Source organism: Crocuta crocuta, unplaced genomic scaffold (genome assembly GCF_008692635.1).
Source record: "Crocuta crocuta isolate KB4526 unplaced genomic scaffold, BGI_CrCroc_1.0 scaffold59-1, whole genome shotgun sequence".
Taxonomy (NCBI): Eukaryota; Metazoa; Chordata; class Mammalia; order Carnivora; family Hyaenidae; genus Crocuta; species Crocuta crocuta.
In genome coordinates this window covers 410,841-426,400 of record NW_027551579.1, presented here as the reverse complement: position 1 = coordinate 426,400, position 15,560 = coordinate 410,841, and the positions used below count along the sequence as shown (strand labels likewise).

At 39.7% G+C, this 15,560-nt stretch overlaps 1 protein-coding gene across 5 annotated transcripts in view; it reads left to right on the top strand.

Moving 5' to 3' along the window:
* Positions 1 to 15,560, top strand: part of ARID4B (AT-rich interaction domain 4B) — a 142,354-nt gene that overhangs the window by 920 nt on the left and 125,874 nt on the right. For all 5 annotated transcript variants that reach the window (XR_013332009.1, XM_077751722.1, XM_077751724.1 and 2 more), the window contains exon 2: positions 296 to 350. Coding sequence is in view for 4 of the 5 variants with exons in the window: in XM_077751722.1 (XP_077607848.1) it covers positions 345 to 350 (6 nt within the window). In the remaining variant the exon portion in view is untranslated. The remainder of the gene's footprint in view (positions 1 to 295; positions 351 to 15,560) is intronic.

Below are 15,560 nucleotides of genomic sequence, written 5' to 3'. Positions count from 1 at the left end.
GCCCCCGGGCTTGTTGTGAGTTTCTTCTCTGACAGAAATGGCGTCATTGTCGGAGACGGGAAACTCCGGCGGGTCCCGACAATGGGGACGGGAAGCTGCCGAGCTGTGTAGGTGGCCGGGTTTGCGGGGCTCGCGAGGCCAGAGGGAGCCCCTCGTCGCCGTTTCGGTGGTTCGGGGGCTGATGCCCGCCGCGGCTCTTTCTTCGGGGTTCAGGCTTCGCTCGGTTCCCTTCCGCCTCCGCCGGTGCAGAGGGGTGCCTGTGGTGTTGACTGGATGTCTTTTGTTTTCCCTCCAGGTGCAGGTGAATCTGGTGTATTCGAGGGGATCGCGGTCCCTAAATCATCATGAAGGTAAGATTGCTTCCCGAAAACGACCTCTGGGGTTACAGAATTGGGAAAGTAGCGGGGGGGAGGGGGGTGGGGAGGTTGGTCGAGGTCGTGTGGGGCCTCCCGAGTTTTGCCGAGGAAGATGTGTTGGGTGGCTTGGTGCCCGAGCCCTCTGCCGGGAGACGACGGGGGTCAGCTGGTGTGTTTCTCTGCTGGCTTTGCGGTGGAGTTGGGGCCACTCGGAGGATATCGCACTGAGCGCAATTCTGCCTTTTAGAACGTCTCTCTGCAGGCTAAGGTAGGAGGAACTGCACGAATTAAATGAAGTGTTTTACAAGGTAAAACAGAAAAAGCAGGTCAAGTAATCTGACTCTAGGAACTGAACTGTATTGTGCTTCTATCGATTACACTGATGAAAGAAAATCTCGTTTATTGTGTGAACAGTACTGTGAATATTTAGCAGAGGACCTCTTGGGTTAGCCATGAAACTAATCTTAATTGAAAGGTCTTTAAAGAGGATCTATATGATCGTTACACAACTCCGAGATAGCAGTTGTTCCTTGTATTTCCTGAGATTTAACATTAGACGGTTTATTTTTCTTTGTTGATCCGTAAATTATCAGATGTTGTGCTGAAGCCAGTGTGGAAAGCCCATGGCCAGGTTCCTCTTAAACGTAAACATGTTAACTGAATGGAGGATAGTGTCTAAAAGGTAGAATTTACTTAGTTGGTGGAAGAAATTATAGCAATGGAAGTACAGGTTGTTTTTTTAGAGAATATGTAATTGAATGCTGTCATATTTTAATACACTGTGGAATGAAAAGCCTTAGGTGTCTGAAATGTCTAGTTTCAACTGGTGTAACTTAGATACTAGAGCGATTGTTCACCCATGACAAATTCGGAAGTGCTTAAAAGGGTAGTGTGTGTTTACAAGTATAGAAATGCATAGATAGTATGTGAAAATATAAATGTCTACTTTGGATAGTTCCTTTGAATTCTTTAAAGAAAAAGTTTTCTTCTCTTCAGAATCAAGACTGTTTTTATAGCGTTGAGCATCGAAATGGAAATTTGTAATGTTTGTGTTTATGGAAGAAAGTAAATATTGTGGCCACTTAAATATTTATCAGCTGTACCAAATAAGTTTAGTCCAGTTTTTTATTTTTTATATATAGTTTTTTTTCTTCTTGAGTTTGGGGTGTTATAAAGTACCTGAAACAGTTTATATCTGCTGAATCCCTGTCTCACCTTCATGTAGATGAAAAAAATGGATCGGGGTTTTTCTGAAATGAATCCCTTTTGTTAGTCACAGATGCTAGCTGTGACTCCTGTGACCTATGTAAAACAGACGAGTGAATTTGTTAGGAAAAACTGTGTATCTTCCTTGTTGTTGGATGAGAATTTAAGAAAAGTGTTGGGTTAAGTAACATAATAAATTCAGAAGCCAAATAACACAGGATTTAGTTTGTAATAGGTGTTGTAATCTGTCATAGTTCTCTGCGTACTGCCTGGCACATCTTAGGTACTCTGTTAATGTTCGGTTAAAAGAAATGTAGTTAAGTTGAAGGTCCTTTAGATTTACATTTTCTTCCTTTCGTTTCCTTTTTTTTTAACTTGTGTGTTTAAAAAAATGAAAGTACGTTGGAAACTTTAGCCTTTAACGTTTCTAAGTATTAGGCAAATGCAAATTTTTTGGTATCATTTTAGAACTACTAATTTTAAGTGCTTAGCACTTCCATTATTATTGCCTTTTAAAGAAAGGTACTAGTGATGTTGTAAGAGTTATTAAAGTGAATTTCTAATTTTGTGCAAGAAGAACTTCCTGTTATTGTACGTGTAGTAAGTCTTTTCTTTGGGAGTCTGCTAATAATCAGTAGTACTACAAACTTAGCTGATCTCTTACAACTTAATTTCTTACATGCTGAAAAATTGAGAGGCTGCCCATGATTGGTATTTTGCTTTAACAAAATTGCAATTCAAGAATTATTTAGTAGTGATTATATTGGGCTTAACTCGTGTGTGTGTGTGTGTGTGTGTGTGTGTGTTCGTTCGTTCCCAGTTTCTAAATTGTAATGTCAGCTGAGCTGTCGAAGGATTTATACTATTTCTCAGATATTACCAAACACATTTATAATTTGAAGTAAGCTTTTAAGCTTTTATTACCTGTTTTATTCAAGAAATTTTTAAATTTTATTGACAGTGTACCGACATCATTGAAAGAGTGTTTAGTGACGCTTTTCTGGTTGTTGCGTTAAAATATATGTATTATTTTAAATGTTATAGCGACAATTTTCCTGTAGTACTTGACTTCTAGAGTTTATTTAAATAAATGTCCTTTACTCATTAGAATACTCTATCTTGTAATCTTTTTGCGTAGTGTGTTTTTGAGAAATATGACTGCCACACAAAAGCATTTAAAAAAACTGTGAGAGAGCAAGGGTCCACGTGGGGGAGGGGCAGAGAGAGAGGGAGAAAGAGAATCCCAAGCTGCCAGTGTGGAGCCTGATGGCAGGGCTCAATTCCATGAACTGTGAGAACCTGACCTGAGCTGAAACCAAGAGTCACGCTTAACTGACTGAGCCACCCAGGCACCCCAGAAGCACTTTTGTTCTTCACATAGGTCATATTGGTGTTCTGTTGGATTTTTTTTTTTTAATCCTTTCTATACATCTTTCAATCAGGAACATTATGAGGAAATGATAGTTTATTGAAAGTTTATTAATGATTCCAAGACTTAATTGTGTCAGATTCATTTCCTACTTTTTTCTAATGTTAATTTATTTATTTTGAGAGGGAGAGAGAGTACTCACACATGCTCACCTGAGCGGGGGCAGGGCAGTGAAAGGGAGAGAGAAAATTCCAAGCTGAATCCACACTCAGCACAGAGGCCTATGCGAGGCTCTGTCTCACCTTTGGGGCTCTATCTCACCTTCAAGAGATCAGCACCTGAGCTGATATCTAGAGTCGAACGCTTAACCGACTAAGCCACACAGCAGCCTTTATTTTCTACTTTTTTCTAACTAAAACGTTGTTTCTTGCTTCTGCGTTGTACCTGTTATTAACATCTCTCATTACACTGCAGTAAATTTTCAAGTGAAGTGGGAGAGGCTGGACATTTCAGAATCTTTATGGGAGAAGTGATTTAGATGGTATGCTTAGAATCTCAGGGAGATGGGCTTTTTCAGATGGTCTGTTCTCTTCAGTAATCACTGGCTTAGAACCCAGCAAAGTAATGGATTGTTTACAAGTGCTCTTTGCTTATGTGTGAGTTCTCACCACCCTGCCCCTTCCTTCCCTGCCTGCTTTCCCCTTTCCTTTCCCCAGCTACCTTTCCCTCTTTCTTACACTTTTTTCCTCTCTTCCTTCTTTTTGTTCATTTCCTCCTTCCCTCTCCTTCACCCTCTCCCCTTCCTCCCTCTGCCTTTCCCCTTACTGTTTTTTTCTTTCTTCCTCTTCTCCCCTTACCTTTTTTCACAAATCATTCATTTAACAACAACCCCTTCCATGCATCAGGCAGCGTGGAATGAAGGTGAATAAGCTATCAGAACTGCTCTCAAGGAGCTCCTAATTTAGTAGAAGACACAGAAAAATAAAACAGCACCTACAGAATTCTAAGAGTCTTGATGGTAATTGTGTTAAGTGCTGTGGGAGGGCAGAAGAGGACATCTAAATCAGAGTCATGGAAAGTTCTCTGGTAGAATTGACATCTAAGCTCAGTGTTAAAGCTTTCATTTGGCAAAGAAGGGTAGAAAAGAGTGTTTGAGTCAGAAAGGGGACCTCATACTGGAAAATGAAAAAAAAAAAAACCCAAGATGGTGTATTTGGAAACTGTAAGTTGTTCACTGTGCCTTGCTTAACTTTGAAAGCATGATGTTGTTTGGCATGGGAATAGGAGGGCAGTGATGGGAGATGAGGCTGAGTGAGGGGGTTGAAAATTTTCTTGAAAGGTACATGGAAACATGGAAGGTTGTTAGCAACGAGTAATGATGGTGGATTTATATTCTGGAGTGGTCACTTTGGTAGTATTGTAGTGAATACGTCAAAAGGGAGATCTAAGGGGCGCCTGGGTGGCTTAGTCGGTTAAGCGTCCGACTTTCGCTTAGGTCATGATCTCGCGGTTCGTGGGTTCGAGCCCCGCGTCGGGCTCTGTGCTGACTGCCAGCTCGGAGCCTGGAGCCTGTTTCAGTCTGTGACTCCCTCTCTCTCTGACCCTCCCCTGCTCACGCTGTCTCTCTCTCTCTCTTTCTCTCTCTCTCTCTCCTAGAAATAAGTAAAAATATTAAAAAAAAACAAAACAAAAGGGAGATCTAAATGGAAGATCTGGAGATTCCAGATGAGAAGTCCAAGTGAGACGTGAATAAGGGCTTGAACTAATACAGTGGGCCTGGAGCAGAGGGGACAGATCTGAGATACCTCAGAAACTGAGTTCAGGGCCTAGTAACTCTAGGCCCTGGGGGGAGAGGAAGAGGGAAGTCTCTGTGTTGGGGCACGGGCTGGATGTTATTGCCATCTGAAGTATGTTGTCCTTCGAGGAAAGCTGTAGTACAGGGAGTATTGAAGGAGTTTGTAGGGTGTGCACATCTACTAGTCAGGATGTAGGAGTAAGAGAGCAGGTAGGATAAAGAGAAATGAGAGGCTCCATTAATCCAGTGGGAATATTGGTCTCATAGTTAACTTTTAACTGTAATATTTGATGTGCATCCATAATGTGTGTTCCTGTGAATTTGTGCTCTTTTTGATGAACAGGTAATTTTTGTAAAATACTGACTTGTTTTCTCTGCACATTGCTCATTTTTTTTGTGTGATTTTTAAAAGTATGTTAGATGAGTACATACTTCACTGAAGAATATGTTTTTGCTGATTCAGTCTGTGAATTTAGTCATTAAAGAGGTACTGTGTACCTTCCACGTATTGGACGTGTTTAGAGGTGTTGAGGATACAGCAGTGAACGAGAGTTCTTCCCCTCATGGAGTTTACTTTCTCTTAGGATAGACACCAAGCAGGGGAAAAAAAAAAAAGGATGTGCTAAGTGCTGTGAAGAGAAATAAAGCATAATCAGGATAAGAGGTTACAGTGACTGAAGGTGTTAACTTTAGATTAGGTGTAATAAAGGGCCTGTTTGTGGAGGTGACATTTAAGCAGCATGTGCAACAAGTGATAGAGTGAGCCATTCACCTGTGTGGGAGAAGAGCATTCCAGGCAGAAAATGCAAGTGCCAAGGTCCGGAGAGAAATGTTTTTGGCCTGTTTGACCTTGGCATACCTTAAGGAACTGGAAGAAAGCCTTTAGGGCTGCAGTGGTAGGAGATGAGGCTAGAGAGATCATGAGGGCCAGGACATTGTAGGGCCTTGCGAGCCATGGGAAGGATGTAGAGTAAAAGCTGAACGTATTAGGAAGTCATTGCAGGGTCTCGAGCAAGAGGGTGAAGGGCTCTGATTTATGTTTTTGAACGTTAACTGCCGTACAGAGAATAGACTGTGGAGGAGCAGGAGAGGAAGTAAGGGCGGCAGTGGCAGGGCTCCCGAATTCGTGCTGGTGAGAGACGGCGGTGGACCAGGTGTGGGAAGCGGTGGTGTTGCAGGTGGAGGTGATAGTGTTTGAATGGGTCCGAGGTGAGGGAAAAGTTCTGCTTGCTGCTACTAACAGATGACTAGCGTCTCCCCCTTCCCTTTTAAAATATTTTTTCTGTGATTAGTTGGTGGATGGGGTTCTTAGGATTGAATACAGCCGGGAAGACGTTCCCAACCCTTAGCCTTCCCTCATTAGTGAGCTGGGAACATTGAGCTGAGCCTAATCTTTTACGTTTTTTTGTTTGGTTTGGTTTTTGAATTTTAGGAAAGGAAATAAAATTCACCCTTTTAAAATATACGGTTAAAAAAATAATAAAGCATACAATTCAGTACTTAGTATTTTCACAAGATTGTTCATCTATCACTGTTTAACTGCAGAACATTTTGTCTTCCCAACAAGAAGCCTGTACCCATTAGCTCTCATTCCCTGTTCTCTCTCTCTTCTGTCACTCCCCTGGCAGTTGCTCATCTACTTTCTGTCTATAAGGGTTTGCTAGTTCTGGACATTTGCTTTCAATGGAATTATACAACATGTGGCCCTCTGTGCCTGGCTTCTTTCACTTAGCATAATATTTTCAAGGTTCATTCGTTTTGCAGCATGTGTCAGTACTTTATTCTTACTGGTGAATAATATTTCATTTAATAGATGTACCACATTTGGCTAATCCATTCATTAGCTGTTGGTCATGTGGTGGATTATATTCACTTTTTCCCTATAACGAATAGTGCTGCTGTGAACGTTTGTGCACGAGCTTTTGTGTGAACGTGTATTTTCAGTTTTCTTGGGTCCTAGGAATGGATCTTGCTGTTTTTAGGATAGTAATACTATCTGTGGTAACCCTGTTGAGAAGTGAGTGGTTAACTTCAGATGTTTTGTGGCATTATGTCAAGTGGCCACTAGGGGTTAGGATGTTTAAACACTTTTTTCAACATTTATTAAACACTTAAAGTGCTAGTCTCTCTGTTTTAGCCATTTAGGCTATATCAGTGAACAAAACAAAGTCCTGGCCTTGTGAATCTTACATTTTAAGGTGGCGAGGGTGGACAAAGAAAAATAAGCATAATAAGTAATCTAGTTTATTAGATGACAGAAAGTATGGAAATAAGAGGGGAGCTGGGTAAGGAGGGTAGGGAATACAGGGTTTGGGAGAGGCTGTGGTATTTTTTAATACATTTTTAAATTTATTTTCTTTTTATTATTAAAAAACTTTTTTAAGTGTTTATTTTTGAGAGAGAGAGCGAGCAAGCACACGCATGAGCAGGGGAAGGACAGAGAGAGAGGGAGACACAATCTGAAACAGGCTCCAGACTCTGAAGCTCTAAGCACAGAGCCTGACGCGGGGCTTGAACCCACTAACCGTGAGATCATGACGTGAGCCAGAGTTGGCAACTTAACCGACTAAACCACCCAGGCACCCCATATATGTATATTTTTAATGTTTATTTTTGAGAGAGAGAGAGAGAGCGTGCATGTGCGCGAGCACGTGAGGGAGGGGCAGCGAGAGAGAGGAGACCTAGAATGTGAAGCAGGCTCCAGGCTCTGAGCTGTAAGCACAGAGCAAGACAGGCTGTAGTATTAAATGAGGTGGTCAAGTAGGTGTATTGAGAGGACATTGGGACAAATATTTGACTGAGATGTCAAGAAGTTAGTCATGTGGCTTTAAAGGCAGATCAGCATGTTCATTGAACGGCACAGAGGCCACAGTGGCTGGAATGGAGTAAGGAAAGAAGAGAATGGGAGGGACGGGTAAAGGGTATGCAGGTTGGGGACAGAGCAGATCAGATCACCTAGGACCTCGAAGGCCGTTGTTAAGGATTGTGGTTTTCCCTCTTGTAAAAATAGGGAACTGAGTTTTGAACAGTGAAGTTATGCAGTCTCATTAGAGTGGCAAATTTTCATTATATTTCTAAGGGATCACTCTTTGCTGTGTTAAAAACAGGCTGAAGGCAAGTTGAAGATAGACATAGACCAGTTAGGAAACTATTTTAATAGATGATGATGGTGGGATATTAGCCATTGCTGTGAGGGAAATGAGGAGTGGTCAGAGTCAGATCTCCTTTGAAGGTAGAGCAAGTAGGCATTCCTGTCAGATTGAATGTGAAGGAAGGAGAATTGAGGAGGACACCAAGATTCTTTGGCTGAAGAACTAAAAATCTGGGGTTTAGAATGAAGTTAGGGCTGTGTAATTTTTGGGAATAAGCATTATATTTTATATTTATGAAAAATGCTAACCAGTATATTGCTTTATGAAATGTGGCTGTAAACAAGATACAGATATGCTTTATTAATTTTTAGTGATAGATACATTTAAAAGAGTTGCATTTATTATTATTAAATAAATAAAATATTTATTCATTCTTGATGAATTGTTTAAAAACAGAACTCTTGCAGCATCTCAGTGGTTCGGTCGGTTAAGCATCCCGACTCTTGGTTTCAGCTCAGGTCATGATCTTGTGGTTTGTGAGTTCGAGCCCCATGTTGGGTTCTGTGCTGACAATGTAGAGTGTGTTTGGGATTCTCTCCCCCCTCCCCATTCCTCTCCCACTCACACTCTTGCTCGCCCTCTCTCTCTCAAAATAAATAAACATTAAAATAAAAACAGGATTCTTGCTGCCTTCCTTTTGGTGTCACAGAACAAAGATGTTTCTACATCCATGAGAGTTAGAATCTAGTATTCAGTGTGACAATCTCAGTAAGCACTGGAAACCATAGTCCTAGTAATCCTTTTGATATTTAAATGTTGCAGATTGTAGAAGGTGTGGATTTTGATAAGGCCTATAAAGAAAGTGTGTCAATACTTTTTTTTCTTTTCAGTTGGGCCTCCTTTATACCTAGTGGACAGTGAAGGAAACATAAGCTATAACTGGCTTTTGTTTTCAAGATAATTGAAACATTTTCATTTAATTACTTCATGTCAAAATAAGACTGTGCCTATTTGTTATGTCTTAAACTACTAATCAGTATGTTTAACTTAATTTTAAAAGAGAACTTTTGTGGGGTGGCTGGGTGGTTCAGTCAGTTGAGTGTCCGACTTGGGCTCAGTCATGATCTCACAGTTTGTGAGTTCAAGCCCCGCATTGGGCTCTGTGCTGACAGCTCAGAGCCTGGAGACCGCTTTGGATTCTGTGTCTCCCTCCCTCTCTGCCCCTCCCCTGCTTGTGTGTTATCTCTGTCTCTCAACAATAAGTAAACATTAAACAAAAAAATTTTTAAAAATAATAGAACTTTTGTTATAAAAATGACTACACACTTCTGCTTTTGGGAGTGCTGGAAATTCTGACATTCAAGTTTTCCATGGAAGATAATGTATTTCTGGAAATCTGATAATTTTCATACTAAGGTTCAGATACCATTCAGGTTTGGGGAGGAAAACATGAGTTTATAAAAGTATATTAACAGTTTACTAGAAAATAAAAGGCAGACCTCCTGGGGTCAATTTACAGAGACAGAGAAACCAAACTTGGTGTTTAACTTTCTGTGCTGAGGGTCATATTTTAGGCTGGTTAGTAGAAGGAAGGGATGAAGTAAAAGGGAAAAAAGAGGGAAACTTTTATTTTTTTTTTAATTTTTTTTTTTTTTATTTATTTCTGAGAGAGAGCCACACACAGCATGAGCAGGGGAGGGTCAGAGAGAGAGGGAGATACAGAATCTGAAACAGGCTCCAGGTTCTGAGCTAGCTGTCAGCACAGAGCCCGACGCGGGGTTCGAACCCATGAACCATGAGATCATGACCTGAGCCGAAGTAGGACGCTTAATCGACTGAGCCACCCAGGTGCCCCTGAGGGAAACTTTTAAAACAGCACTTGTCTTACTTTGAGTATAATTCCCAGCATTCCTTAATTAATACTTGCTCATGCTCCACTCAGAAGGTCCAAATATGGGCTTTACGATTGCTGTAAATCTCTCTTCTCCCTAGAGTTATGTGCATAATTTCATATGGCCATATGCTTTCATGGGGAGATGAATTTCATCAAGTTCCCAATGAAAGCTTGGATACAAATATTAAGAAACACAACTTTGTAATGTCACCTATTACTAATCTGCTGCTAATCTTTTTAAAGTTTGTGTATTTTTATTTATTTATTTTAAGAGAGTGTGAGAGGGGGAGGGGCAGGGAGAGAGAGCCAGAATCCCAAGCAGGCTCCTGAAGTCCTGTGTCAAGGTTTTGACAAGAACAGACTGCTATCTCCTAATTTGATAATTTTGTTGGGTGTAGTCACTTATGAGAGCATAATCATTGATACCTGTTTAAGTTTCTATGAAAATCACACTTTTAAGTTTATTCATTTATTTTGAGAGAGAGAAAGCACAAGTCAGGGAGGGAGAGAGAGAGAAACCCAAGCAGGCTCCTCACTGGCAGCACAGAGATGCAGGGCTCGAACCCAGGAACCCTGAGATTATGACCTGAGCCAAAGTTGGATGCTCAACTGACTGAGCTACCCAGGTGCCCCCTTCCCCCAAAAAATCACACATCTTTTATAATCATTTATTTTCATAGCAGAAAACAAGATTATAAACTGTCAAAACTTCGAGCAAATGGAAATTTAAAGAAAAGATTCACTTTCTACCGACAGTAAAAAACTATGCTTGACTAGCTATAAAAACCATCTTTGTTTAAAGTGCCTAATAAACAGTGTAGCTTAATGACTAAGAGCATATGGCTCGGAAAGAGAGGTCTTGTTCCCAAGTACCATCTCTCTCTGTTCTTTACTTGGCTGTTGAAGTTTGGACAGAATTATTTATTTGTGCAATGAAAGGAAACATCATTTTCATTTTTTGCAAAATGGGGACAATAATAGTTACCTTACAGGGTTTGTAAGTACTAAATGAAATAACATTTAAAATGTTTTACATCGCACTTGGCATAGTTCTGAGCAGTCAGTATGCGGTAGCTTTATTATTCCACTAAAAACCTGTCACTTCTTTTATAAACTGATAGAGTAAGGATTCCTTAATCTAGATTTTTGAGATTGAATTGGGATTCTCCTGTTTACCTAGGTTGTGGGCAGTTTTCTTAAACCTTCTAAGAAGGCTGGTGTCCTTGTCTAAAATGAGAAACATTTATGGTACTTACCTCATGGGGTTATTGGGGATGACTAAGTGTAATAACAGGATCTATTACATAGTAAATTCGCAATAAATTGTAACTATTATTATTATAGTTCTCTGGAAAGAATGTGCAAACACTTCATTTAAATACACTTTAAGGGTGATACAGCTACTCTAATCTTTTTTAACTTAAAGTTTGATTTAGAAATTTTGGAGCAAAGTAATTTTGTGATTAAAGATAAAACCTGTTACTTTTGTCTTTATGAATTCCTTAAAAACAGAGTATTTAAGAGGAAGGGGAAAACCAGATTTCTTTATCCTAAGAACGCTTTGCTCCCATTTCAGACTTATTTTATCCCAGCCCTTCCTGGTGCAGAAGCTTTTCTTAGTAAATATAATACTTGTCCTTTTTTCTAATTTGCTGCTCGTTTGCCCAAATGGGATTCTTTCAAGGGAAAAGTAAATTTTACTTCCAAGCCTAGAGGGTTGTTATTGGATTAGGCGAACCACTGGAGATATTTATTTTCTGGATAAGCATCCACCTCTAGCCTTGCTTATGTAGGGCAAACATTTTTTTTCTTCTCTTGATCCGATCACTGTTCTGATGTGGCAGTTAGTCACCTGAAGCTGATCTGGCATCCTGAGCCTGTGGGGGTGGGGCAAATGAGTGATGGGGCCCTGCCAAGCCCGTCTCTACTCTAGAGAGGAGTAAAAGGAAAGGCGAACAGGCTTGAAGACAAAGGAGCTACTATTGCTGTCAAAGTTTAAACGAGGCAGCTTGGCTTATGCCTATTTGGGAGTTTAAAAAAATGTAGCTTTTCATTTTTTTCAATTTTATCTTGGTGAGGGTATCTCACCAGAAGATCCAGCTCTATTTAGTTGTTCAGTGGTTTTGTTTTTTTTTAAAGTTGTTTTGTGTATTGAGGGTTTTTGACACTTAGTCACCTAATTTTGCTTTCCCCCAACTTAGACAAAATAGTTTTGTTCCTACCAAAATTAAAGAAGTTTTTATTATAAAAGCAATACAAGTTTGCTGTAAATATTAAAAATTACAGAAATTAGGGGTACCTGGGCGGCTCAGTCGGTTAAGCATCCGACTTTGGCTCAGGTTATGATCTTGCGGTTCCTGGGTTCGAGCCTTGCATTGGGCTCTGTGCCTGACAGCTCAGAGTCTGGATCTTGCTTTGGATTTTGTGTCTCCCCTCTCTCTGCCCCCCCCCCCCCACTCGCATTCTTTGTCTCTCTTTCTCAAAAATAAACATTTAAAAAGTTTCAGAAATTGGGGCACCTGGGTGGCTCAGTCGGTTGAGTCTGACTTCTGCTCAGGTCATGGTCTCACGGTTTTTGAGTTTGAACCTCGCATCGGGCTCTGTGCTGACAGCTCAGAGCCTGGAGCCTGCTTCCGATTCTGTGTCTCCCCCTCTCTCTGCCCGTCCCATGCCCGTGCTTTGTCTCTCAGTAGTAAAGAAAAATGTTAAAAATATTTTTAAAAATTACAGAAATTATATGGTGGATAGTAAAAGTCATTATATTCCCCAGTCTCTTTGTGAGCAACTTGAGCTCACAGTTTGGGGTATATATATTCTTCTATACCCTTTTCTTTTTACATATAAATTTATGGAAGTATTTATTTTGTTATGCTTGGTTTTGCAAAAATGGGCTCATACTATATGTATTCTTCTGTAACTTTTATACTATCATTATGTTTTAGTACATAACAGGTCTTTGTCATTCTTTTTTGATGGCTCTAGTAAGATTTTATTTGCATTCAATATGTTATTTTCTCTGTCACAAATGGTTCATATAGGGCACCGCTATGTTTCTTTAGCTTTAAGCTTTGGCAGATATGTAGAAATCTCACTTATAGCAGTGTTTAGCATTCAGTAGGTAATCAGTAAGTATTGTTAATTTATTTGAATATGTAGTACTTCTAGGTGGGAAATAGTCCCAGCAGCATTTATGAGAGCCTCTCATAGCCTTATGGATTATTATTACAGCTGCTAACTAATAATGAAATCTAATTGCATGAGATTGCTATTAAAAGGTAAGCTGTGAGATTAGTGAGGGAGCATCCTGCGCTATATGGCTGCTGCTAGAGTAGTAGCTAATGCTGTTCTTGGCTCCCTAGTAGCATTTATTAGAAAGGTTAATTTTAGGACACACTACTGTAGGCATTGACCCCCACAGATGCTTAGGGTCAGAATATGTAGTTTCTAAAGGATTTTTTAACACTAGCATTATAATGTTTTTAAGTGGCACATTGTGGTTTTAAAATTTCATGATCTTTCATTTCTTATAATATCCCTTTGAGGCAGGTCAGCAACATTTTTCCTTTTTTATGGTTGGAGAAGCAGATGCAAAGATGTTGAGTGATTTGCCCACAGGCACACATTAAACTGATGGCAGAATCTGTTGTCTTGTTAGTAAACCGAACAGGGTTGCCTCTCTTCTGGTTATAAGTGAGTAATAAAGTTGTTTCCGTTTAGTGACCTTTTGATGCTTTATGGAATAGTGTGTAGTTTAGAAACCTTTTACTTACTTTCTTTACTGAAGGAAAATCCTTTTAAAGCTTAGAATTGCATTGCATCATGATATAAAATATTTGATGTAAATTTACTCTCTTTTCTTAAAAATAGAAAAAAATCATGAAAATATATTAAAAAGAACTACAGTGGACTTAAGGGCTTCTGGGAAAGCCTTTACTGGCTTGAAAATTACTATTGTAAAATAGAGGGAAAGAAGACAAGGCTTTGAAGAGTTAATATTTTATTTATTTTTTAATCTTTTATTTCTCAGAGAGAGACAGCATGAGCAGGGGAGGGTCAGAGAGAGAGGGAAATACAGAATCTGAAACAGGCTCCAGGCTCTGAGCTGTCAGCACAGAGCCCGATGTGGGGCTCGAACCCAGGAACCGTGAGATCATGACCTGAGCCGAAGTCGGACGCTTAAGACTGAGCCACCCAGGCACCCCAAGAGTTAATATTTTAAAGTAGGAGAAAAATGATTCCTCGGGTTATATTGCCAAAGCAATTTTGAATTGAAACTCTGTGGCCTATAGAGCCAGAAGAGACCATCAGAGATCATGTGGCTCTGTGGATTTAGAGCCCAACTGTGCTGCCAAGTGACAACTAGGTTACCTAGAGTAAAAAACTATCTACAGTCTGGTTGACATCCCTTAAGTTCTAAGTTTTCTTGTCCATTGGAAACATTCTCTATTTACTTGTTTGGACTTAATTCTATTTTTCCATTCCCTCTTCCCCAGTATAATAATAATTATTATTTTTTCCTATATGCAACCTTTTTCCCTTCTAGTTGAAAAGAATTCTGACAGTAATCTTTCTGTGTCAATAGAGGGAGGTTGTCGGGGAATTTTCAAATAGTAGGCAACTGTTGTAAAAATGATTTAAGAGATCATAGAGCGGCAGAAAATTATGTATGCAGTTGGAGTGTTCAGACAGATGTTTTGACATGAGTTATAAGTCTGTGATAATAAGTACTGGTTAATCCTCATGTACTTTGGTAATTAGCACAATCCTATATTGTGTACTAGTATAAATCCTATATTTATATTGGTAAACATGTAATTTCTGAATACATCTTTTACTTTTATAATCACATCCCATTTATCCCCAAATCAAACTGTCATTAATTTTGTCTTGTTCTGAAATAGTATTAAAATTTTATCACACAACCTCTGCCCTGGTCATGTTTTTTATGACATCATCAAATTCATCATTATTATCATCATATGATAATTTTGCTACTCCTTATTTAGTCCTTACTAAATCTGTGTCAGACATTTTATATGTTTTAAAATATAATTCTCAAAAGGCTGAGAGATACATATGAATATGCCTGTTTCACAGATGAAAAAATGAAGGCTGAGGAGATGGCGTAATTGACCTAAGTAAATTCATGCCACTGTGAAGTGGCATAGCTAGGTTTTAACCTGAACAGCTCCAAATCTGAGCTCTTACTAATGCTAAGTTAACATATGTATCAGTTAACATACATATCTTTACTTAGATGTCTAGTTTGCCTAGTCCACAGATGGTTTAGAAGTATCCAATTCTTTGTGAGTTGGGAGTGTGTTTGTGTGTGTGTTTATGTTTATATGTACATGTAAGGGTGTTGGGAGAGGAATTTTGAAATGGGCATAGTGAGAGCTGGAACTACTGAAGGAAAAGGAAAAAGAGACACTTTAAAAATTAAGACACACAAATGTGTTCTCATTTACTATTACTTTCAGTTTTCAGACATGGGCCTTGAATTCATCAGGTTTTTTTTTTGGTTTTTTTTTTTTTAAATGTTTTATTTATTTTTAGGAGAGAGAGAGAGACAGTGGGAGCAGGGGAGGGTCAGAGAGAGAGGGAGTCACAGACTGAAACAGGCTCCAGGCTCTGAGCTGGCAGTCAGCACAGAGCCCGACGCGGGGCTCGAACCCACGAACCGTGAGATCATGACCCAAGCGAAAGTCAGACGCTTAACCGACTAAGCCACCCAGGCGCCCCTCATCAGGTTTTAATATGTTCCATCTCTCTCTCTCTCTCTCTTTTTAAGATTTTATTTTTAAGTAATCTCTACACCCAGTGTGAGGCTTGAACCCACAGGCCCTGA